The following is a 24,115-nucleotide window of genomic DNA, read 5'->3' as shown; positions in this document are numbered from 1 at the left end:
AGCGGCTTTCCAGTTACTGACATCCTGAGACAGACGGATCCTTTGTTTTTGGTTTCATGGTAGGGAAGTTCCTCTTTAGAATAGGTGTAAGAAACCTGAATGCGTCTTCACATCTAGTCCCCTTGGATCCTCTATGCGGGTGGCCAGGGAAGGACCATCACTTTTGGATCCCAACCCTGGGGGTGGACGGCAAGGGAGGATCACCTGGGTGGAGGGTCCTTGGGATTGGAAATGGGATGCACTTGGGTAAAACCTGGTATTTCACACCTTTATTTTAGGAGGGCACCCCTATCCCAGAAGTGGTTATGGGATATTGTTCACCATGTTCCCTTTTTTCTGAGAATGACAGGAACTATTATCATCCCAGATGTGTTGGAAAGAGGTGGCGAAAGATTGGGAATGAGGAACCTTGGTACGCAGTATCCCCCTTATCCTTGTGACAACCAGCCTAAACCTCCCCCAACCTTTATGGGTCATTATGAGGCAGTTCCCCTTTATTCCCCTATTGGGGAACCTAACAGTATGGGGACGAGGAAGGCCCATTAAAGGACCACAGGTGTAGACGAGGTGGAATGCAGAGGCACATGAGAGCAGCAGGGGAAGAGGAAGACACAGCAGAAGGAGCTGTGCGGAAGAACAAGACACAGACACCGACCAAGATCCTGGGAAGACCTGCTGGTGGGACTATGCAGGACGGAGATGCCTCGTAAGGGAAAGCGGGCAGCAGGTGTGGCCGTGGATCAGAGGCAGAGCTGGAGTGTACTCAAAGAAGCACCCAGCAACCAGGCTTTTCCACTTGGGGAGAAGCAGTCAAGAGGAGCTGCCTGGTCCAGGGAAGTGTCTGGGACACTAGAACCACCCGAGCACTCCAAGGGACCCTGAATAGAGTAGCGGTGCCAAAAACAAGCAAAGTTACATTTATTGAATACCAAATTGAATGAAAAAAGCCAAATTAATGTTAAAGGATATTTGTACTGCGCACTATCACCACCGGAGTGGTCCGCTGGCGCTTCAAGTTGCATTTATTAAATACCAAACTGAATGAAATAAGCAAAACTTGCATCTATTGAATACCGAAGTGAAAGGAAAGGCCAAGACAATTCATTTTGAACACTGAGATACATGAACCAGCACAACTGCTAACTGTGAACATCAAATTGAATGCAAATAACAAATCTGCTAAATATTAAACGAACTGAAAGCAAATGAGAAACAGGACTCAGGGTGTAGAGTTGGAGTCAAGGTTGAGAAACCACTTGTTTGGCTAAATATTGAAGAACTCAAGCAGAACTAGCAGTTCCAGGTTGCGTGAGCTGTAATGGGTGGATTGTGTGATCCAACATCTGTGCTTAGACCAGAGAACTATTACCCGTTGAATAAGGAACTGTTGAAAGCGAATGCAAGGTTCCTGGTTGCGCGACTTGTAATGGGTGGACTGTGTGGTCTATCAACTGCACCAAAACCAGAGAACCCCTATATGCCAACAAGGAAGTTTGCTGTTGAGTAAAAAGGAAAACTACCATTGGTACATATCAGACATGGGGAAAGGAACACTGAGCTGTAAAGAATTGTTGAAAAACAGTGTAAAGAACAAAGCTTCAAGATACTTCTTTTTGTGTCATCTTTTGATCATGAACTTGGAGAAGGGAACCTTGAGACGTGCTGTCCCAGAACTATATTGAACTTAGGGAAAGGTATCCTGACCTTTACAAAAGTGTGGAACTTTGTTACTAAGTCCAAAAAAGATACATTGTAATGAACTTGTTGACATTTGGGGAAAAGAAGCTGAAGAGGCTGAGCTGGAAATAGCCCAGAACATTTTTTTTTTTTAATTGAAGCAATTATTTTAACATTAAACCTTAGCTAATTACCAAACAGCACAAAGAAAGAAGAAAAGAAAAAAGAAAAAAGAGAAAGAGAGCAAAAAGGAGAATTACAATCAAATTGACATATATCGTCCCGATCTCCGTCTATCGTTCCAAAATTTGCGGCTAAGAGTGCCGGGACCACTATTTAGGTGCATGTCTCTTCCTCTCAGACGGTCACCCCTCTGTTAGGCGATTTGCTTGTTGGCAAATCAATTAGGTCGAGAAGTTTGTTCAAGGCCAGCAAGGCTAGAGCCAGAGAGGTTTGGGTACTGGACATCAGTCTACCCCACCAGTCCTCGTCCGACATAGTTGAACATAAGTTAAAATGCTTAGCCAGCCCTTTAGAACAGAGATCTTTAGCTCCAGGAGAGTTTAGAATCAGATGCATTAGTGTCCGTCGGTCACATTTACACAGTCTGTAGTGAAAGTCTCTTTGGCCCTGTGGCTTCTTGACCTCAGTGACTTCCTTAGTACGTTACAAGTTCATTTTGACCCTTTAGAAATTGTGGCACTTGAATTTGCAAGGAAATCTAGTGATGTAAGGAGGAAGGGTGCCCCTCGTTCTGATGTCTTTGAAGGTGTTACCATAGACCCTTGCTGATGCTCGCTCCTCCAAGGTTTGGATCCAATCCAGGTCGTACAGTTTCCTTTAAATTCTTGCTTGATGTAACCATAGAGAATCTGCATTTTCACCCAGGTCATCCAAAATGCCTTTACATATTGAGCTCCAGGCCATTAGTAGAGGCTCTGAGGACCTTAGCATTGCAGAGCTAATTGCTGCTAGGGCTCCTTCCATATTTCTAGCACCACATTTTCTGAAACGTAGGAGAGATTTCCAGACTGTTAAGGAGTAAAGGGAAGTCAGCCCCAGTTCTGCTCTAATAATCTGGACAGGTACACAATTTGGCAGACATAACACCTTCCTCCAGAACAGCCCTTCCAATTTCCCCCATACAGAAGCCGGTAATGAAAACGAGGTTTCTGCACCGTAGGTCAGTATTGGAGCTACTTTGAAGCGGAAGAACTCGATCACTGGAATCAAGGAAAACTTGTAAAATCTATTCCGGATTATAATGGCTTGCGTAGCGAGGTTTCTTGCCTTTAACCTGAGGGAACTTTCTCTCTGCGCATCCACTGAACTGCCATACAAACAGAGCCCCAAGTAAGTGAACTCAGAAACTTGAGGGATTTTTTCCCCCTCTGATGAACCACTGTTTCGTTGGACAGCCTTTCCTTTTCTTTTTGCGCCCAAAAGTACGTACTCTGGATTTTGTAGCATTTATTTTCAAGCCATTTGTTTCCATATACACGATTAAGGCACTCAGTTGCCCTTGGAGGCCCACTTTAGTTTGGTCCAACAAGATTAAATAGTCGGCAAAGAGCAATTTAGGGATCTTCATCCCCGCCAGTGTTGGAGGGAATCATCTAACCAGTGCAAAAGCTGACCATGTCTGATGTGAACAATTGAAAACAGCTGGAGCCAAAGGGCAACCCTGCTTTAGACCATTATAGGTTTTAATAGATTCTGTCATGTGGCCTCTTCGATCCAGTCTTACCGTTAGTGAAGTGGAAGTATGGAGGAGTCTCAAGGCTTCTCTTATATCAGCCCCACTTTTCCAATTTCGCCCATAAAATTTGGTGGCTGGTGGAGTCAAAGGTGTGTGCCAGGTCGATTGAAGCCATGTGTAGTTCTTGGCCCTTTTTCGCTTTGACCTTTGATTTGAGGATACTTAGGGTGGATATGTTTACTGAAGTCCCCATTCCTCTAACAAACCCTGTTTGCCATGGGTCATAGTGGCGGGATGCTGTCACCCAAGTAGAGAGAGCCCTAAGGAGCAAGGACCCAAAGATCTTTCCACTGGCATCCAGCAGGGCAATTGGCCTATAATTGCCCGGCATCGCCCCGTCGCATTTTTTGTAAATGGGGACTACAGTTGATGATGTCCATGATGGCGGGATTTCACGATCCTTTTTAATTTGTTCAATCCAAACACACAAGGTAGATGACTAGTGATCTGAATCCTCTTTAAGGTGGTAGTTCGACATCCCATCGGGGCCAGCAGCTCTTGAATTGGCTGCCCTAAGAATCAGATCGTGAATGGCACCCTTAGATGTTGAAAAGGACCAAGAACTCGCCAAGCCTTGCGATTCAAACTGGGTTTTGGTCTTCCTCGCCTGCAAAAAGGTGTTCAAAGTGCAACCGCCAAATTTCTTCCAGAATCAGGTTGTGCATGAGTGCATCATGTGGGGACGACATGTTGTTAATGAAACTCCGTATTTCAGAAGTGTTTTTTTGGGCGATGTGGTGAAGCATGTTTGATGTTGATACATCAAAGCCTTCTGTGTTTCTTACTTTTGGAAACTTTTTAGTTTATGGTCGACATCCCTACACATTTTTTTGTCTTGGTTGTGAGGGCAAGCTCAGGTTTTGGACACAGACAGACTTTTAGTTGAACATACTGGCACAGACTATCCTTAGCTTCTTTAGGTAGGGAAATCCCACATTAGCATAGGGCAAGTTAGGCCTTAGTCCATTCTGACATTTTCTTTAATAAAAACCTTTTGTTATACATTGAATCTGTTGTCTGTGTCTCCATCCATGATGCCAATCTCACATAGGGCAAAAGAGGCATTTTCCCAACCCATTTTTATTTAATAAATGTCTAACTAAAAACATGACAACTTTTTGTCCGGCTTTCATTTCTGACCCCTCACAGTCTGAAACGTAGACAAAATGCCCATTGACAGTGTGCATCCGGGTGAAAGGGAGCAGGCATCACCTGAGGAGCAGCAGGTGTACGTGGGGTGTAAATGACCAGAGGTATGTGGGCTAGTGGCAATGACCGGATTTCCTCATTCTCGTTGTCTTAAAACACTCCTTCTGGGCCCTCAATCAGAATCAATGTCATGTTCTAAAACATTTTCTGGAGGTACCAGGAAAGGACCAGGAACAGCAGTGGGGACGTAATGTGCCACGTGAACAATGGTTGTTTTCACCATGTAGGAGAGCTCGAGGTAGTTGAATGAGCCATGGGAGGGGCGGCAAGAGGCATGGCAACAGTTGAAGATTTTGTCACTGATGAAATGGATGCTGCCGTCGAAAGTGTTTTTGTTGTCAACGAGCGAAGTGGGTGAGGTCTTGATTATCGACGGCGGAGCGGCTGAAGAGTGACCGAGTGTATGAATGAGCTCTTCGGTTGACAAGGTTTCGTCGATGACTGCTTTGTGGATGTGACGTGGAAGGTGAGGGCATCGAAGGCTCGCCACAGACTTCATACAAGCTGCTTAAGTGACTACTTGTATGGGTCAACTGCCTTGGCCGGGGCAGTCGGGGTGTGGGTGACATGCCCATTCACCTTTTTCCCCATGGGAAGTCTCTTTGTGTGCTAACAACCTCTTAGAAGAACAAGTACACACTTGGGGACTACTGTGATGGATAGAAGTGTGGCTACAAAATGAAACAGTCTGTCCCCACAGTTCCCTCAACTAGTCAATCCACAAAACTTCTGCATCAGTCTTTCAGGATTTTGTTTGAGAAGGAGAGGCAGATGGAACATGAGTTAATGTTCTAGCAAGGATACAGGGAACAGAGGCATTCAGCACGCTGGTCCTCAATGTAGATGTTCTTCAAATGGCAGGTGAAACATGCCCTGAAAAGGCTTTTCTTAGCCTAAGAATCAGCCATAGTGGGGTAAGTGGGCAACCATCATAGATCTCAACACTGAGGTGGCAGGGATCAGCCTTGCAGAGGAGCACAAAGGATAGAGGATTCCCAAACCCCCACAATAGCAAAGTACTTATCTCAGGCGTTCCAGAAATATCAAAAAGAAGTCAAAAATAGTTGAAACTGTTATGCAGACTGTGGAATGAAGTAGATGACTGCAGAGGACACCCAACACTTGAACGTGCGCTAAACAAATCTGAAGATGGCTTCCAATGGTGGAGCTAAGGGAGACTCAGCCCATTTGCAAGATGAAACCAATACGACTAAAAGAACACTCAAGGGACTGCAGCTTTTCAAAATCAAATTAAAACTGCTTTAATATTACTAAGGATTGTGGGGAAGCCTGACAACGGGGAATATTCAAACATGTGACTATGAAAGATCAATTGAGCTTTTGACATAACCCATTCAGAGAGAATGATAAGTGCCCACAGAACATTGAGTTACTGATGCAGCAAATTGGTTTGCACCCCTGCTGACTCCAAAACTGCATAACAGCTGACATCAGCCAACTCACTTAACACCAATATAGGTTGATGAGATCACCTTAGGACCAAGATGGGGTGCATAGAAAGTACCACTGTCCTAGGAGCCATGTGGGCTACTAAAGAACAGGTCATTAAAAAGGTTGCAGTAGCAATAGGACTCCAGCATAAGCCCCTTTGACCACAAAAAAAGGTAAACAAGTTAGGAAAACCAACAGGATGAAGCGAAACGTTTAGGAGTCCCATAAAATTACAGCGCAAAATAAAAAAATGAGAATTCTGCTCTTACATCAGAGCAGAAAATCATAAGAACTGCGATGGTCCAGGTTGGTGCGTCACTAACATGCTCACTGTTATGTGCTTCTTACTGTCACTATTCGAATGCTCCAGTGAGTGTTGCTTTGATACTCATTTCACTCTTCTACCATGTAATGAAGCAATATTTTGGACTGTGAAAGGTAATGCATTCTACCATATCTGCATAATATTTTCACATAGTCAAAAAAAAACAAAGAAATCAACACTTGCATTTCGTGTCATTTTAAAACTTGACTAACAAAGCGTGACACCATTCCATGCATCCTAACTACACAAAATAAGAGTGCTCTCAAGGACTAAGGTGTGTGACTTCTATTCTGCTGAATTTGTTGGGCTACTAGAGAACATTGGGAACTAGTAGCTTTCATGGACTGTAGTCCTGGAAAAAGGTGGAAAACGGTCCGACGTTGATAAAGTACAAGACAGTTCTAAGAGTACACCAAGGTTCTTATTTTATTTAATAGATGTAAATATACATTTTCAAGATGATTTTTCAGCTCTTACCTTCAACCTTCTCTTGTAACACATCATCAGGGAAATTGGATGCTAGTGCTGCTAATTTACTCAGGCCCAACAATGTTTTCTTCTTTGCAAAATACCGGGTTTCCACATTCGCCAAGGTCTGTAGTGTTCGATGAGCCTACATTGAAATTAAGCAGACAACCATTTTACAGGTGCATCACGTTGCCGTGCTAGTCTTACTGCTGGTAGAGAGTGTAGGGCGTGCATGTGAACACAGTGCTTTCTAGACACAATTCAATTAGAGACAAATTACAATGTTTTACACAATGAATATGTGGCGGTATATAACTATGTACACCACCATGACCAAGAAACAAGCTGTGAAAAAGAACAGATCTCTTAGGCTGCTTCTGCAGTCTCACCTTGGCATTCAACAGCTGCAGCTCAATTTTCCCAACTGTACGTGACAAGCTCACACTATCATCTAATGTTTAATTCCTTACGACTTAGCCAGTGTTGTGTGAAACAAGCAGAAGTATCTGAGGAGGAAACTGAGTGCCCTGTACTGCAGTCTAAGGGCTCTTCAAAGCACAACAGGCATACCTTTCTTAACAGCGTTCTGAGGTCTCCTCCCTATTTCCTAAACATCCAGAGTGCAGCGCTCAGAATACTCAGGTTTCCTTCTCTAGAGTAAGCAGACGAGTCCGTCCAGCTTTAACCTATTACATCTCTGAAAACTCCACAGTTTTCTTGCTTTCGAATATCGACAGCTGCTTTTTCACTGATCTGTCTTGTACATTACCTGGATTTGAATCTTACCTTACACCCCATAAAGAGCACTAGGCTAACTGCAAAGATTTAACTAGTATCTGAAATTAAACATGCAAACTCTGAATACCTTAAGCACCATTACTTTTCTTCCCACCCATTGCAGTGCCAGTGAACTCAACTCTCAACTATTATTGCAGCAATGGATGCTGTGAGTAGTGAGTGGCTGTAACATTGCCAGCACCATGCCCCTCACCTTCGCAACTCACTGAACCACTTGAACGGCCATCCACAGCCACACTCTAACCAACACGTAAACAGGCAATCACAGAGCATTTACAAACCTATAGCTAAACTCATTGCACCCTGCACCAAAAGCAATTTAGAATCATTACAACTTGTGGATGAATTGTTTATAATATCAAATGTTTTCTCTCTAGCAATCATACAGTACACCGTGTACCTTTAACTTGTATAGACGAATCCCTCTTCCTCTTTCAGCAAGCACATGACAGAGTTCACCAAGTGCAGACATGGTTTAACATTCACCAGGACTCAAATTAAGAAAAAGGATATCATTTGCTTGATAGTTCCATTTGGAAGCAACAGAGAAGAACAAATTACTTAACTCTCGGAAATGTTCTTTCTGATGGATTTTCCTCCCATGACTCAAAAAAAAAAAGTCCATCTCCCAATATTGCTGCTTATCAGAAACATTTGCGCCACAGCTTCGCCCGACTCCTCTACGCTTCACGCCGGACAGGACATCGGGGCTAGTATATATTGAGGCTCCACTCTCCGTGAACCGAGTGAGCACACCAATGCGGAGTGAGTGACAGCAGAACCAAGGTGTAATAGCTATCCACCAAGCAGGGTAGGTAGTTAGGGGATTGAGAAATCTGTGGTGAGACAATCCATCATAAATTATAAGTTACTCAGCGTAGTGACCAACTTACTCTTAGTCCCCTTTCCACCATACTCCATGGGCGTCCCTTCCTAGGGATGGGAGACAACCTTTTTCAGCAGAAAAAACCGTCTTCCCCTTTAAATTTAGAGACGCGCGGGGATGCAGTCCTGGGAGCATGCCCTACCCTGACTCCGCCCACCACCGCCACACCTCAGTCCCAATTGACGCGTCGACAATATTTAACATAGCCTAACGACATCAGTATTATTAGGGGGGCGGGAGAGGATGAAATATGGAGGAAAGGGGACTTAGGACTAAGAGTAAGTTAGTCACTACAATGAGTAACTTATTACTCTTACGTCCCGTCCCCTTTCCTCCATGCTGCATGGGCGATTACAACTGAAAGTAGCCCACGGGTGGAGTGGAGAAACTCCTTAAGTAAACAAGTTCCGCAGAACCACCTGTCTGAAAGCCGCATCTGACTTACAGCCAGCGTCCAAACAGTAATGCTTGCAGAAAGCCGAAGGGGTGGCCCAGTTGGCCGTCCTGCTTATGACCTGCCATGGAACCTGCCACTGGAATGCGATGGCTGTGGCACTGGCTCTGACAGTGTGAGCATGCATGTTAGCTGGCAGTGGCTTGTGCTGCCCGTCGCAGGCCTCCTTGATGGCTGCAACCATCCACCGTGCAATGGAAACCTGATACCCAGGACTGGATCCCCCGAAGGTGACAAAAACTGCGTCCGACTTGCGGAAGCCCTTGGTCCTGTACAGATAAAATGTCAGAGCGCGCCTGACATCCAGACAGTGCAAGACTATCTGAGCCTCATCCTTGGGGTCAGCAAAAAACGTAGGCAAGACCATTTCGTTGCTAAAATGGAAAGCAGATGGTAACTTAGGTAGGAACGCACAGTGAGTCCGCAGGACCACCTTATCCCTGTGGAAAGTGGTATAGGGTTCTGAGGCCACCACAGCCTCGATCTCGCTGACTCTGCGAGCGGAGGTGAGGCCCACCAACAAAGCTGTCTTAATGGTGACCACCCTGATGTCCACGGACGCCATTGGCTTGAAGGGTTTGTGCGCCAAGGCGCCCAACACCACACTGAGATCCCACACGGGGTGTGGCCTTTTGATGGGCAGGCAGAGCCTGGACAAGCCCGCCAGATGTTTCTTGACTATCGGGTTGCAAGACGAGAATACTTCCTCCTCCAAATTTCTGTAGGCCCTTATGGCAGCCTGATAGGTGCGACATGTGTCCACCTGTACGCCGGAGTGCGCTGAGAAGGAGAGTAGGTCATCCAGTGTGCATGTAAGGGAGTCGATCTCCTCAGAGCCTGCCCAATGACAGAACCTAGTCCATTTACTCTTGTATTGGCTCCTGGTAGCCCTACTCCTGGCTCCCTGAATGATCTCTAAGTAAGCCTGAGAGAGGCTCAGGTGCCTGAGGGTGACCTGCTCAGAAACCACGCTGCGAGGGCTAACTTCTGTGGTGCAGGGTGGATGACCCTGCACCACTGCTGGGACAAGAGAATGGCTGGACCCAGCGGAAGTTGAATGGGTGGTCCTGTCCGTGAGGCTGAGCAGTCTCACCGGCCACCATGGAGCTATCAGAATGATGCTGAGGTGACAAGCTTCCTTTATCTTGCGGATTACCCCGTGGACCAGGGGTGTGGGAGGAAAGGCAAAGGCTGTCATGCCTTCCCACCAAATCTGTAATGCATCACCCAGGGATCCGGGGACCTGCCCCTGACAAGACGCAAACTGATTGCACTTCCTGTTGTTCCAGGAGGCAAACAGATCCAACCGAGGGTGGCCCCATCTGTTGAAGACCACCTGCAGTACCTGGTCGTTCAATTGGCATTCCTAATTGTCCGCTCCCAGTCTGCTGAGCCTGTCCGCTTCCAAGTTGGCATCCCCGGGAGGTGGATGGCCTGATATAGACGTTTTAAAAAATAAAAAAAAAAAAAAGGTATTCACTTTATTTATCATTTTGAAAGTAAAACATACAAGAGAAAATAACAAGTACATATTCATTACACCAGATATATGCATTCAAATTGTATAATACTTATAATAACAATTAACTAAACCTAACCAAACTTGAATCCAAAACGTATAAAACCTGAACACACTATCACAAATCCCTATCTACAGTTGAAAGTTAAACATCCCAAAACAAAAGACAATACAACACCAACAATCAAAACACACAACATCAAGTATGAAAATAATAACCCCCATCCATCCAGCCAAAACGTTATGCATGTAATCAGTGAACATCAACTGTATAATTCATTGAAAGAACCCCAAGTTCTAAGGTAATGCTCCTCCCTCTTCTGCTTCGTTAACATAATGTTCTTGTAATCAGACAAAGTACGGACATCACTCAGCCATTCATCCACAACCGGCTTTTTCCTTGACTTCCAAACTTTTAATATTTGTTTAGCCGCTACCACTAATGCCCTGTTAATTCATCCTGTTCTCACACCTCCCATGTCCCCTCTTCTCCCTGCTCGATAATTAAATCGTCGAGAAAGCTGTTCGCGGTAGGGCGTCCCCTATCACAATATCTAGACTGTTCAAAACATCCCTCCAAAAGATAGATACCCTTGAGCATGACCATAGCATAAGTAGCAGGGTGTCCCCGTTAAGACCACAACCCTAACAGAGATCATTATTTAACAATCCTAGCTTGGCCATTCGAGTAGGTGTCCAATACAATCTACATAAAATCCTCTGTCTAATATACCTCAGCCCTAAATCCATTTTTGACTGCACCCCTATACCAAGCAGACTTTCCCATTCCCCAGTAGGAATATCCATTCCAAGTTCCTCTACCCAAAGCCGACGCAATTTTTCCCATGACTCAACATGAGAGTTATCCAACGGCATAAGTTTCATGTATGTCGACACTGCACATGGAAGAGAACGCAAAACATCACAAACCATAGGCCTCCCCCTCATTGGTTCCCCTAACATTCTCTGCCGTTTAGTTAAAAGGAAGGCACGCTCTCTAAATCGTGCACGATCCCTACCCCCAAGCACAAAGGAATCTCTAAGGCGTTCAAAGGATATCATATGATCACCCTCCCATACATCACGTATTCTAAAAATGCCCTTACTGATCCAGCTTTGCCAACAGTTTTATTTGCCATTTGTAATCCCGCTTTATGCCACAAGGAGGCATCGCAATGTACCCAGATGTTTTCCCCTCTAGCAATCATAAAAGTTTGAAAGGCCCCCCTAGCTGCAACCAAAGTAGTTAATTTCACAGTAGAATTCGGCAACTTAGACATCGAGTACATGTTACGTAAAGCATAAGGCGAAAATAACGTACTCTCTATGATTTGCAAATAGGGTACATCACTTCCCACATCAGAAAAATAGAACGCCGACTTCTTTAGAACAAATCCAGCACATTCATTAAATTAGGATAGCCAAAACCCCCTTTCCTCACAGACCGCGTGAAAATGGTATAGTTTCGGAATTTTATAAAAAATATGAAACTCTTATTTATTTATTTATTTATTTATTCACATTTGTTAAGCGCACATCAGACCGGAGGCATCTGTTGGCACCAATCTTGTGTGAGCTTTAGAATGAATTTATAGCGTCATGACTAATGTGTGATTCAATGAGGGAGGCATTAATCGGTGATTCCGAAACCTAATAAGGATCATAAAGATTGTGGAAACTACAGGCCTATTTGTTTGCTAAATGTGGATTTAAAGATTTTTACAAAAATATGGGCAAATAGATTAATGTCATGTATGAGGGATCTGATTGATGAATCTCAGGTAGGTTTCATTCCAGGACCGTTTGGTTATGATAATATTAGGACTGTGTTGAATGTGATTGGTGAACATTATGGGAAGGACTCGAATAAGTTATTGTTTTTTTTATGCTGAAAAAGCCTTTGCAGGGTTAATTGGAAGTTCATGGAATACACGTTGATAAAGATGGGATTTGGGCCAGTATTCATGAAGATGGTAGAGTGTTATACATCGTGATGTTAGGGCTCAAGTTTTGGTTAATGGAGTAATTTCAAATTCATTTCGAAGGGCACACAACAAAGTTGCCCATTATCACCTTTTTTGTTTTACTTGGCGCTGGAACCTCTTGCTGCGTACATGAGACAATGTGAAATTATAAAGGGAATTATGGTTGGAGAGGTTGAAGTTACAATTTTATCATATGCAGATATGCTGCTTTTGTTGTCAAATCCAGAAATATGTGGGGATATAGTAAAAGAGATGTTTAAGGAGGTGGGGGAGCTGTCGGGACATAAAATAAATTGGGATAAAACTGAGATTTTTCCATTGTCTAGAACGTGTGATAACATTTTAAGCTCATGGAATTGTAAATGGTCACCGGGGAGGGGAAGGGGTTACATATTTAGGAATACATGTTATTGGAGATCTGAGTAAATTATTACAATATAATTTGGACCAGGTAATTAAAAACAAATGGTTACTGATAAAGAGGTGGGAGAGGTTGAGATTGTCTTTATGGGAAAAAATGTATGCGATTAAAATGGTCCTCTTGCCTAAGCTCTTGTATGTTATTCAATCCATCCCTTTGGTGATATATAAAAAAACAACTGATAAAAATTGATAAAATCTTTCAATCCTTTTTATGGGGTCCTGGGAAAAAACCTTGCGTTCCAAAGTACATACTGATGCAAAGTGTTGAAGAAGGGGGATTTGATCTCCAGATTTAATTAAATATCGAGCATTACTACTTAAAAAGAGTTCATATTACTTTAGAGAAATAAATGAAAAGGAACCAATTTGGTTGCGTATGGAAAGGGATATGTGTGCACCATATGATCTAGGGAATATTTATAGTATGGATAAATTGCCAAATAAACGTTTAAAACTAAACCCGGTGATGGCAAGTAGACGGGGGAGAGGATCGTGGTTTAGAGGAAATGGACAGGGCTTTGGCTTCAGCCCAGATGCTTCTTTGTGGTATAATGAAACTTTGCAAATAAATAATAAATGTCTTAATTGGATTAGTTGGATAAATAAGGGAATTCTGAAGCTGGGAGATGTGATGGATGGAGACCACTTATTGCGTTTTGAGGAATTACAGTGTATATATGGTTTAAGTCAGAGAGAAATGAATAGATACTTGGCTTTAGCTTCCATGATTAATGCGAGGATAGGTATGGCTCATGGTTCTGTTGGGAAAAAGCCAGAGATTAGCAAATTGTTGGAAGGTCAGGAATATTGTGTGCGCTCATGTATGCAATTTATTCCTTTTGATAAGAATCTTCAATTAACATGGACTGGATTGAAGGAACATTGGTCGCATGATGTTAGTAGGGTAATTTCTGATGTGGATTGGAGAGACATTCTGAAGGTGAATTTGAACTTTGGTGCAGACACGGGTTTGCGTTTGATTCGGCTGAAAGTTGTTGGAAGGCTGCATTGGACACCAGTTAGGATGTTTAAATTAGGGCTCCAGTCTAATGATTTATGCTGGTGTTGTGATGTTGGTAGAGGCACTATTTTACATTTGCTGTGGGAATGTCAGAGTGCAATTGTTTTGGAAAGATGGGATGGATAGGATTGATTGATTTTTGGAATAACCTTGCAAAGATCTGCAGAAACATAATTTTACTATCACAAAGATAGATGTGTGCGTGCTCGAAAACATACTTGCTGGATAGACAGAGCCATAATGGTGGCAATTAAGCTAATTCTCAATTTGGAAGAAGAGGATAAAGCCTAATGTTGATGAGTGGTTAACGGAGTTGCATGTTTTATCACGGAATGATAACATTTCCTTGAAAAATAAGGATAAAGAAGAGGAATATACGAAGTTGTGGGGACCTTTTGTGGTTCTTTATGATTGAAATGACAGTAGGGCTGTTCTAATGGATGTGATGTCTATGGGAAAAGGTGGAATATAGTAGAGGTGAGGGTTTTTTTTCGCTTTCTTTTCTTCTCTCTCTTCTCTTTCGTTCTTCCCACTTGTGTTGTCTTTAGTGTTGTTTTGTGTATACCTGTTTGAGTATTATGTTTCACTGGATGTAGCTATTTTTATAGACTGGATGCAGTATGATAGTTAAGATATTCAGTAAATTGGTTGTGATGTTTAATGTGAAACATTGTTAACTGTATATGAAGTTGTTACTGTTTATTGCAAACTTAATAAAGTGTTTTAAAAAAAAAAAATGTATCTAGGAACCTTAGATCTGTTTCCCACCCCCAAAGGAATTCCTGGAAGCAGTGCTCCAGATAAGATTTTGAGGTGTGAGTATTTTACTCCCCATTTTTAAACTTTGAGAGTAAATGTGATTTTAAGAGAGTAAAAATGACTTTTCTCCTTTGCAAGAGAGTAAAATGTATGTGACATCCAGCCGATGTGTGCTTAAAACTGTATGGAAATCCTTACTATGCGGCAGCTTTCTGCATTTTGACAGAATACACCTTTCATTATTTCTCGAAGGTCTGGCCATTCTATTTCTCCTGTATATATTTAAAAGTTGAAAACACAAAAACGTAGCCAATTACATAGTAAAGCAAGCATGAATTGTATTGTGTGTTTTGAGGTTCGATAGCAGACTTGTCTTGATGTTTGATGAAAGTCCCCATTTCCTGGTGCTATTACTACCTAATGGTATGTCAATGTTACAGTGCAGAGAGGCAAGGACTCCATGCAAAATTCTTTATCTAATCTCATAGTCAAATGGTTATTTATATAGCGCTTTTGGCAAAGCGCTGTACATACAACCTATTTATCATTATTATCGCCAAACCGAAGTCAGTACTCCTTTATTGACCTTGAAAGGATGAACGACTGTTGGCCTTGCCGGGCTTCGAACCAGCAACCTACAGATCACGCACAGATCGTAGCAACAAGTGCTCTTCTGGCTGAGCTATCATATTGGCTAACATCTTCCATCAGAGGTCAGTTAACTGAGTATCGACTGAGGTGTCATAATCACAGTGCCTAGATGTTGGACGAACCAGGTATGAAGCGCTACATAAAGTTAAATACCTATCCGGATTATCACAGCCACAGGTTTTGCTGAGTTTTTATTTTAATAACAAATGTAACTTTCATTTGCTTGTTTTTGAACAGCGCTTGCATTTCTTGGTGAGTCAGGGTTTGGATGTTTTAATAGTAGTCTTGTAGTTATGAGCGGCTAGGACACCTGTGATTGTGTAATGACAATCACTCGCCCTTGAACAAAGACTCTGCTGCCACTGACCATTAATAGTAATGTACCCATTGACTGCAAGGTTGAAAGGATGTAAACTAGACCATGCACAGTCATCATTTTACACACAGTTTTTATAATTGGAGTGTACATTTAATTATAAGTGTAAAAATGATCAGCCTCCGCATGATTATGCACACAGCACAGGAACTCCTGAAAAAAACAATTGTGTAATACTGATTTGCTTTCACTGGAAAAAAAGCATAATTTGTTACAAAATATTAATTCTCAATTGCAGCTTAATTTTCCATATTATACATTTTACAATCCTAAAATGCTAGGAAAATATGAAAGGCTTCAGATAAATACATTCTGTTTCAGAGGTTTTTATCATGGCTCAAAAGAAGCCTTCAGGTTTCTGTCAAGTAACCTGACCCTTTGCACTGCCCTCTGCTCTAAATTCGTGTGTAAATGTACACAGGAAAATAATAAAGCTGTCGTATTTACAAGAGTTTCATGTGTAAAAAGGCCTAGTAGACACCTTATCTGGGAGGCCTGCCTGGAAGACTTTATCAATACTACCAATGATCTTCTTGGTGAACTTCAACGGAATAGATTGGATAATGTAAAGTACCTTTGGCAAAAGAACCATATTAATGGCATTTATTTTCGCCCAGAGCCCCAGCTGTAAACAACCCCATTTTAATACATCCCTCTGTATCTTTTCCAAAACGTTTGAGACATTAAACTCCACCATGTTCCTCAGGTCACGAACCAGTTATATTCCTAAATATTTCATACCTCCCGCTAACATTTCCATGAACCCATACCCCCCCCACCCCCTGGTAGCGAAACATCTAGAGGAAAGACAACCGTCTTTTCCCAGTTGACCTTATGTCCAGATAATAACCCCATCTCACTGAACATGCGTTTTAACTTTTCACTCCCTTCCCGCAGATTGGTCAAAACAATAGTCATATCATCTGCATAACACAAGATTTTAATTTCACTGTGCACAAATTCTAAACCCTGTAGACTTTGCTCCTGCTTTATGTATGTAATAAACGCCTCAATAGCAAGATTAAAAAGGTATGGCGATAAAGGACAGCCTTGCCTAGTACCTCTCGACAAGAAAAATGGGGCAGACAAAACACAATTTAACCCAAACTCTAGCACAGATGGATGAATTAAGCATTTTAAAGTATCCCCAAAACCCATCTTTCTAATTGTATAATCCAGGAAGGACCAATTAACCCGGTCGAAGGCCTTCTCCACATCCACAAAAATTAGGAGTGCATTCTGGATCTGTTGTTACGCTCACCTGGTATCCAAAGGGACGCCACCCAGCTGGGTTACTCGTTGGTATGCTTCTCAGCTTTGCCCTGATGTGGTCTGCGGGGAAGGTTCTGCCTGAAAATACAGGAGGACTGTGTTCAAGACTGACCGACTGGGGCAAGTATCCTCCCTCCATCCCCGTATGCTTTCAGTCCCTCTGGCGCCCTCTCCTCACCTTGTGGTAGAATTAGGCGTGCTCTGAGTCTTGCCTTCTCTGCAGGGGCGCGTTGTCTTTCATGGGCGAGTGCGGTCCAGTTGCTTCACTGACGCCGGCCCGTTTGATATTGTTCAGGTAGGTCTTATTGCTGTTCTTTAGTTTCGTTGCTATCCCGCATGCCTTTCTTTGTTTAAAATGTCTCCTTTTCTCCCTTAGGTATGCAGAGCTTCAGCGCGGCAAACTGGCTTGGTTGAGCCCCGCTGGTAAATGATGGCGCATTAAGAGCGCTATGATGCGGTAAGTAAGCGCTATGCGCAGTGCTGCGAAGTCTTGCCTTTGCTAACCTGTGTTTTCCTTCCTTGTAGTTCGCGGTGTTCTTCAGCGCGAGTGGAATGTCCGGAGTGGTGCCAGCCGAGAGGCAACCAGCCAGCTAAGCCTTTTGAGCAGTTCGTAATTTGTAAATGTCTCTACAGCTTTCTTTAATGTTGCCTCTATCTTCCTCTTTCAGGTCGTTCTGTCCGGGAGGCGTGCAGATTCGAGGAAGCTGTGCTCAGTAGCTGCGAGTGTTTAAAGATGAAGACTGCAGGTAAGATGCTGCTCCTAATGATGTTCCTTTTGTCTCCTTGCAGGTTCTGCTTCTCCGAGGTTCAAGGGAATAGCTGGAGACGATGAGCGTCACGTTCTAAGCTGCAAATTAACGCAAAGCATGTTCTGCAGTCAGGGTGTGGTTTATGTAGCCCAGGTAAAGTAGTACCAGGGAAAGTAGTTCCAGGCCTGCCACACCCAAAACACTAGACCGCATAGCTTGGTTCTTAGGAACCAAGCTATGTGGATGCCTCCATGTTGGCTGACAATACAATAAAGTAGTTCCCAAGCACATTGTTGTTCATGATGCATGAGCCTGGCGCCATTGGCGCCAGGACTGGCCCCATGAGGGCTTTTGAAGAGGATGCCAGGCTCTAGAGGCCCGAGTCCCGACTCCACCTGGCCAATGGGTTTGCCAGAGGGGGTTTTGGGCGAGGGTCGTGACATCTGTTCCTTCGGGAGTCCCATTATATCTATTAATGTCCTGACATGATCATACCCATATCTACCAGTCACAAAGCCAACCTGAGAGCGGCTAATCAGATCACCAATGCACCTATCCAGCCGGTTAGTCAAAACTCTAGTGAACAATTGCACAATATTGGTGTTAATACCAGACCCAATGCTCTGTAGAACTCCACCGGGAGACCGTCTAAACCAGGCGACTTACCCACATTAAGCTGGTCAATGGCAGTCAATATTTCCTCCCATGCAATGGGTCCATCTACAGCTACAGCCTGATCCTCCGACAACCTTGGCAGGATAATTTTATCAAAGAATCCATCCATATTCTCAGGTTCTGGAAACTGATCTTCCCTATACAACGAATCATAAAATTTCCTAAAACTCACAAATCTCATCATTCTTAACTTTATATTCCCCACCTTCTATTCTCCGAACAAAGGGGCTATCAATCAGTCCACGTAACCTATTTGCCAGTAGCCTACCATTCTTGTCCCCCTGCTCACAGAATTTCTGTTTCATGAAAAGCATACCTTTCTCGTACTGCGTGTCCATCTCGCGCTTGAAACTCTCCTGCATTCTCTCCATATCATCCTTGTCCTCCCTACTACTTGTCATTTGATACCTCTTCTGGCATCCCTCTAATGCACTCTCTAACCTCTTCAGCTCGGACACTCCCTTTTTCCTTATGCAGGCCATGATGTTCATCAATTCACCACTAACCGTTGCCTTAAAGCTGTCCCAAACCATTATATCTGGTCAGAACCCTCATTTATGTCAAAGAAATTCTTCGTGAAGTCTTGTAGAGACTCAACCACTCCCTTTTCCTGTACATTTTCAGGCACCACTTTGGTGTTCCAGGCCATTCTAATCCAATATCCAACCACATTTTTAGAAAGGAGTGGTCCGAATTACCCCTCTCCTTAATGTCTATAGTAATTACTTTTTCGGCAAGCTTATCAGAAATCAAGAAATAATCGATCCTAGAATACGAATCATGGACTGGCGATTATAAAGTAAATTCCCTATCCCCTGGATGTGTGAATTTCCATGCATCAACATATCTAAGCTGTGTAAAAACTCATTGAACACTTTGCTCACTCTCTCTGCAATGAGCCGAGCGATCCATCCTTCCATCAAAAACGTGATTAAAATCACCTCCCAGTACTGTATATTCCCCGTTCATCCCACTTAAAAGTGACAATACCTTTGAAAAGAGCCCACTAACCCCAACACACAGGCCATAAAAAGACCCTATTATCAATCTACCTTCAAAACGGGCATCCATCAGAATCACCTTCCCTTCCTCATCCATTACTACCTTCTCCATTACCCCTGTGTAATAATATACCCACACCCCTTGATTTAGAAGTGTGGCAGTTTAATAAAATCCAATTAAACAGTTTGCTTTTGAAGAGGTGCTTTGATTCTTCCACTAAGTGAGTCTCTTGCAAAAGAGCTATGTCAATTCTCTCCCTCTTTAACCTAGTCAGCACTTCCCTCCAGCCCGCTAGATAAGCTGCGTATCTTGACTTTTTACGCATGCAATTATGGCCAATACGGTGGATTTAATTTCCTACTGCATACCGTGAACGCTTTATTTATTCATTAAAAAAAAAAAAACATACTAGATGGCACTGTAGTGTTTCTTTTGTCATCAGCAGCATAGCAAGCGCAGGACAGGACGATTAGGCGCACATGCATCCTCACGGACATGAGAAGAAACACAGATGCACTTCTGGGAAACTTGATTTTGTAAAATATAAAGTCGAGGGTCACAGTTCCTTCTGCCCTGCATCAGACTGCCACACTCCATGCACAGGAGCTCTCTGCATGTGACAGCTGCACTCACTATGCATCAGCCTGCCCTGCTCTGTAGAGAGGAGCTCCCTGTAATATGCACGGCATATTGGGCCTGAGCGTTGGACATTAGACCGTTCTGTTCTATAGACAGGAGCTCTCTTCACTACACTGCCCCTGTTCTGTACACAGAGCTCTCTCCATTAGACTGCACATTATACGGGCATCAACACACACCCACAATTCTTTTCAAATGTAACACGATAACATTTCCTGCCAACGTGCTGCATTTGAAAATAATGATTCTTTTGAATTTGGCGCAAGGGAGTTTAGACGTGGCTGCAAAGTCAGCCACGTCCAAACGTCCCTCGCGCCAAATCGACGGTGCCAGAAAGGCTTCTGCGCCAAAATGGGCGTGCCGAACTGCCCGCTGCGCCAAAGCGGTCGCGGCAAACTGGCCTGCGCCGAATCGGCGGCGCCACAAAGGGGTGTACCGTAGCAAGCGAGCAACACAATAAAGCATGCACCCTTACCTACCCTAAGCAATGTCTATCGTGTTATGTGTAACCTTTCGTCTCTGACTAATTTAAGCTTTTTTTCTGTCCCCTTCATATTTGGCTTCCTAGCCACCCCCCCACAACCTTGCAACCATTGATGTTATTAGCGCCTCTGAAATGTTGTTGCTCAGTTTCAGTTTCATTCAAAAGACTTCACTCTGGGCAACGGCCACATGCTGGCTCTTGCCATCCGTTCCCACCCACCGTTTATCACAGAGACAAACTGGGAATGTACTTGAAAGCAATAGTTGACATTTCCTAAATTTGCGGCTTGACTTGAAAATCAAACTTTGTAGACTTCTTAGAATACGTTTACTATCCTTTATGTTTGTGTTAGATGGCTACGGTTCCACAAATGGATTTTATGATTTGGTGGTAGGGTGACAAAATGTTCAAGATATAAAACCAAGGGCAGGCCACCAACATAAAAGTAGCACTGCAATTTGACAGTGGCTGTCATGACAGAACTTTAGCAGTTGGGTGAGGAATACAACACATTCTCCGGGATGTAAACTGCGCAGATTTGTAGTGACAAGCATGTTAAAAACAAAGGAACTTTTGCTTTGATTGCTAGAAAACCAATTCTCAAGCAGACTCTATGGCACAATCAGTTAATTCATGCGACAGGTGTTCGAGCTCACCATGGGACGTAAGAGACCTAGTTTAAGTGTTCATTTTAATGTAAAACTACCAAGCTATTCTAATGTTTATTTAATTTTGAACTGTTACGTGGACTTGTTGGTAAATGAGCATTGCGCATCGAGAGTCAAGATTTACTCTTCCAGCAGTGACAGCTGGGATGCTGCCAGTGGTCACCCCCACCAAAACCAGTATAGGGCTTTTAAACAATAACGAAATCGAGCTTGTGGGGAAGATGGCCCAATTACGGGACGTCTGGTCACCCTACTTGGAGGTGGGCACACCACAGCTGTGTATGTGTTGGATACTTTTTACTCTCTTGCAGAGGAGAAAACTCATTTTTACCCTCTTGAAATTGCATTTACTCTCTAATTTGAAAAAGCATGCGTAAAATACTCCCACCTCAAAATCTTATCTGGAGCACTGACTTCCCTCCTTTTTCTAGGGATATTAAGGCCCTTAATGTTCCACGAACATATGGTTAAATCACCCATCCTGTGTCAAAACACAATTCATTATCCACCACCCATTCCAATTCTCATTATTCAAGCCAGGATTTAGATTACGATCAGAGGTACCAGAAGAGCCAATCTTCGTTACATTCCCAGAAATACAAAACTGATACAGCGGAGCATCTATGCCGCCATGTTCAACCTTAGCCAAATACCAACATGTTGGGAGGTTACATCTCGAAACAACAAACATGAGACAACACACACTGAGGACAAACGCACACAGATCACATTGACACATCTAATATATATGAAACATCACACTCCGCAGCCCAGCGATATGCATCTGAGTCACAATATGTACAAATTCGTTGCCATTCCGAACTATAGCCACTCCAAAGTTCGCACCTACATATCCGTATTATAACAGTACTTATCACCACTCCACATCGTTCAAGAATTTAAAGCATAAAGGGTAACATTAGAACCAATCGGGCACTAAGACCCCAAAAGTCATCACCCCCAAATCAGCATTACATAGATCAGAGAACAGCAGCCATAGCCATGATCTATTCCGTCTTTCCAGTTACCATAAGCAACCTAGTACTATAATAGTCTATGCGACCCCCGGCAGATAGATAAACCACGCAAACTGTTTTAACAATTCCATCTCCTTTCTTACAATTTATCCCATCGCCCATGAAACACAATCCATAGAATCCTTCCCAACTGTAGAAACACAAAAAGCCAAGTCCAGACAACATTGAGCAACTCCCTATATGATAACATGCCATAGAACCACAGTAATAGCACATAGAAAAGGTATTACGCACAACAGCAGCTAGCCCACGAACCACGCTGCAAGTGTTTACCATTATCACAAACCAATATCCACCCATCCTCTACCAACTCAAAGCATATATAATAAGATCGAGCATTTCAAGCCTTCTGTAACTGGGCTGTGTTACATTATAGAAGCTGCAAAAATTATATTGCCCATACCAATGCACCTTTCATATAACATTTCCAACTAGCCTTCACTCATGCATTCCAATTTATGGGTAACATTTTCTGTGCTGATTTTTACATACAGCTAACCGATTACTATGGCGTCATATCCTCTCAGGAACGCCATTTAAAATCAGTTGCTTAATAAGCGCAGTACATGCTGCTTAATGTACTTGTCTAAGACTATATCATATATCCAGTCAGTTGTTAAGTATTATTTGACATTATGTATCCACTCATGAATGATGTGCACAGCTGACCGTTTGTTTTGGGGTGGTGTATTCAAAAGCATAATTGCATGCCTAAGATTATTACATTACTACTATTAATTGATTGTTAAATGGGAGGTTAGTAGAACAAATGGAAGGAGGTGTGGGTTCTAGCGGTGATATTTTTTGGCATCTCTTTCCTGAAAACCTACAGTGTGGAGTTACGATTCTGTATGCACAGTAAACTCAGGTGGTAATTTGTATACAAACACTGCTGTTGTTGCTGCTGACCTTTCTCAGCATTATATATCTGAGGTAGATGCTGTTCTCAAGGGCCTATTCCAACATGCTGACCGCTAGGCTGCACAGGGGAGGGGACCCGTTACCCCCCTGCTTGTTGACATAGTACATGCTGGTGGAGTTGTCGGTCTGGATAAGGACGGACTTGTCTCCAATGAGAGGAAGGGAAGCCCTGAGAGCTAACCAGATGGCCCTGAGCTCCAGCCAGTTGATATGCGATTCCCGCTCCTGTCGGGTCCACACTCTGTGGACGGTTTGGCTGTTCAGAGTGGCCCCCCAGCCTTCCAGGGAGGAGTCCGTAGTGATGGTGATCTACGGGGCCGGCTGTCGGAAATGCTTGCCCGCCTGCAGATTGCAGTCCCAGGACCACCATGAGAGGTCTGGGTGGAGAGAAGGAGGTATGCTGATCAGCTCCACTTGGGAGCCCTCTCCTGATTCCATGAGGCTGCGAAGTGCAGCTGTAACCTCCTCATCCTGAGTCTCGTGTGGGGCACGGGCAGGAGGACCACTGCCATGATACCCAATAGGTGTAGGTACCACCAGGCCGAGGCCAGTGCTCTGGTAAGGAAGTGCGTATGGAAAGACCCTCTCGGAGCTTGTATCCCAGATGAGGCCCAGGAAGGTGAAGCTCTGCATGGGCTGCAGCTGAGACTTCTTGAGGTTGATAGTAAACCCCAGGCAGTGGAGCGTGTTCATAAGTGTGGAGGAAGCGTGGGTTACAACCACCTGAGATCTCGCCCTGACGAGCCAGTCATCCAGGTATGGGTAGACAAGGTGGCCGTGGGCCCGGAGGAGGGCTGCCAACGCATTCATGAGTCTGGTAAATACCCTGGGGGCTGAGTAGCACCTTGTACTGGAAATGGCAGCCCATGAACCTGAAGCGCAGGAAAGAGCGTTGTGGTTGCCGTA

General features: G+C 43.6%; 1 protein-coding gene across 2 annotated transcripts in view; it reads right to left on the bottom strand.

Moving 5' to 3' along the window:
• Positions 1-24,115, bottom strand: part of NUP133 (nucleoporin 133) — a 1,444,728-nt gene that overhangs the window by 366,257 nt on the left and 1,054,356 nt on the right. For both annotated transcript variants that reach the window (XM_069606929.1, XM_069606930.1), the window contains one exon: positions 6,900-7,035. In XM_069606929.1, the coding sequence (XP_069463030.1) occupies positions 6,900-7,035 (136 nt within the window). The remainder of the gene's footprint in view (positions 1-6,899; positions 7,036-24,115) is intronic.

The sequence above is a fragment of the Ambystoma mexicanum genome, chromosome 4p, assembly GCF_040938575.1.
Source record: "Ambystoma mexicanum isolate Mex_15411 chromosome 4p, UKY_AmexF1_1, whole genome shotgun sequence".
NCBI lineage: Eukaryota > Metazoa > Chordata > Amphibia > Caudata > Ambystomatidae > Ambystoma > Ambystoma mexicanum.
Note: the sequence above shows the minus strand (reverse complement) of the source record. Positions and strands in the feature narration are given on the sequence as shown.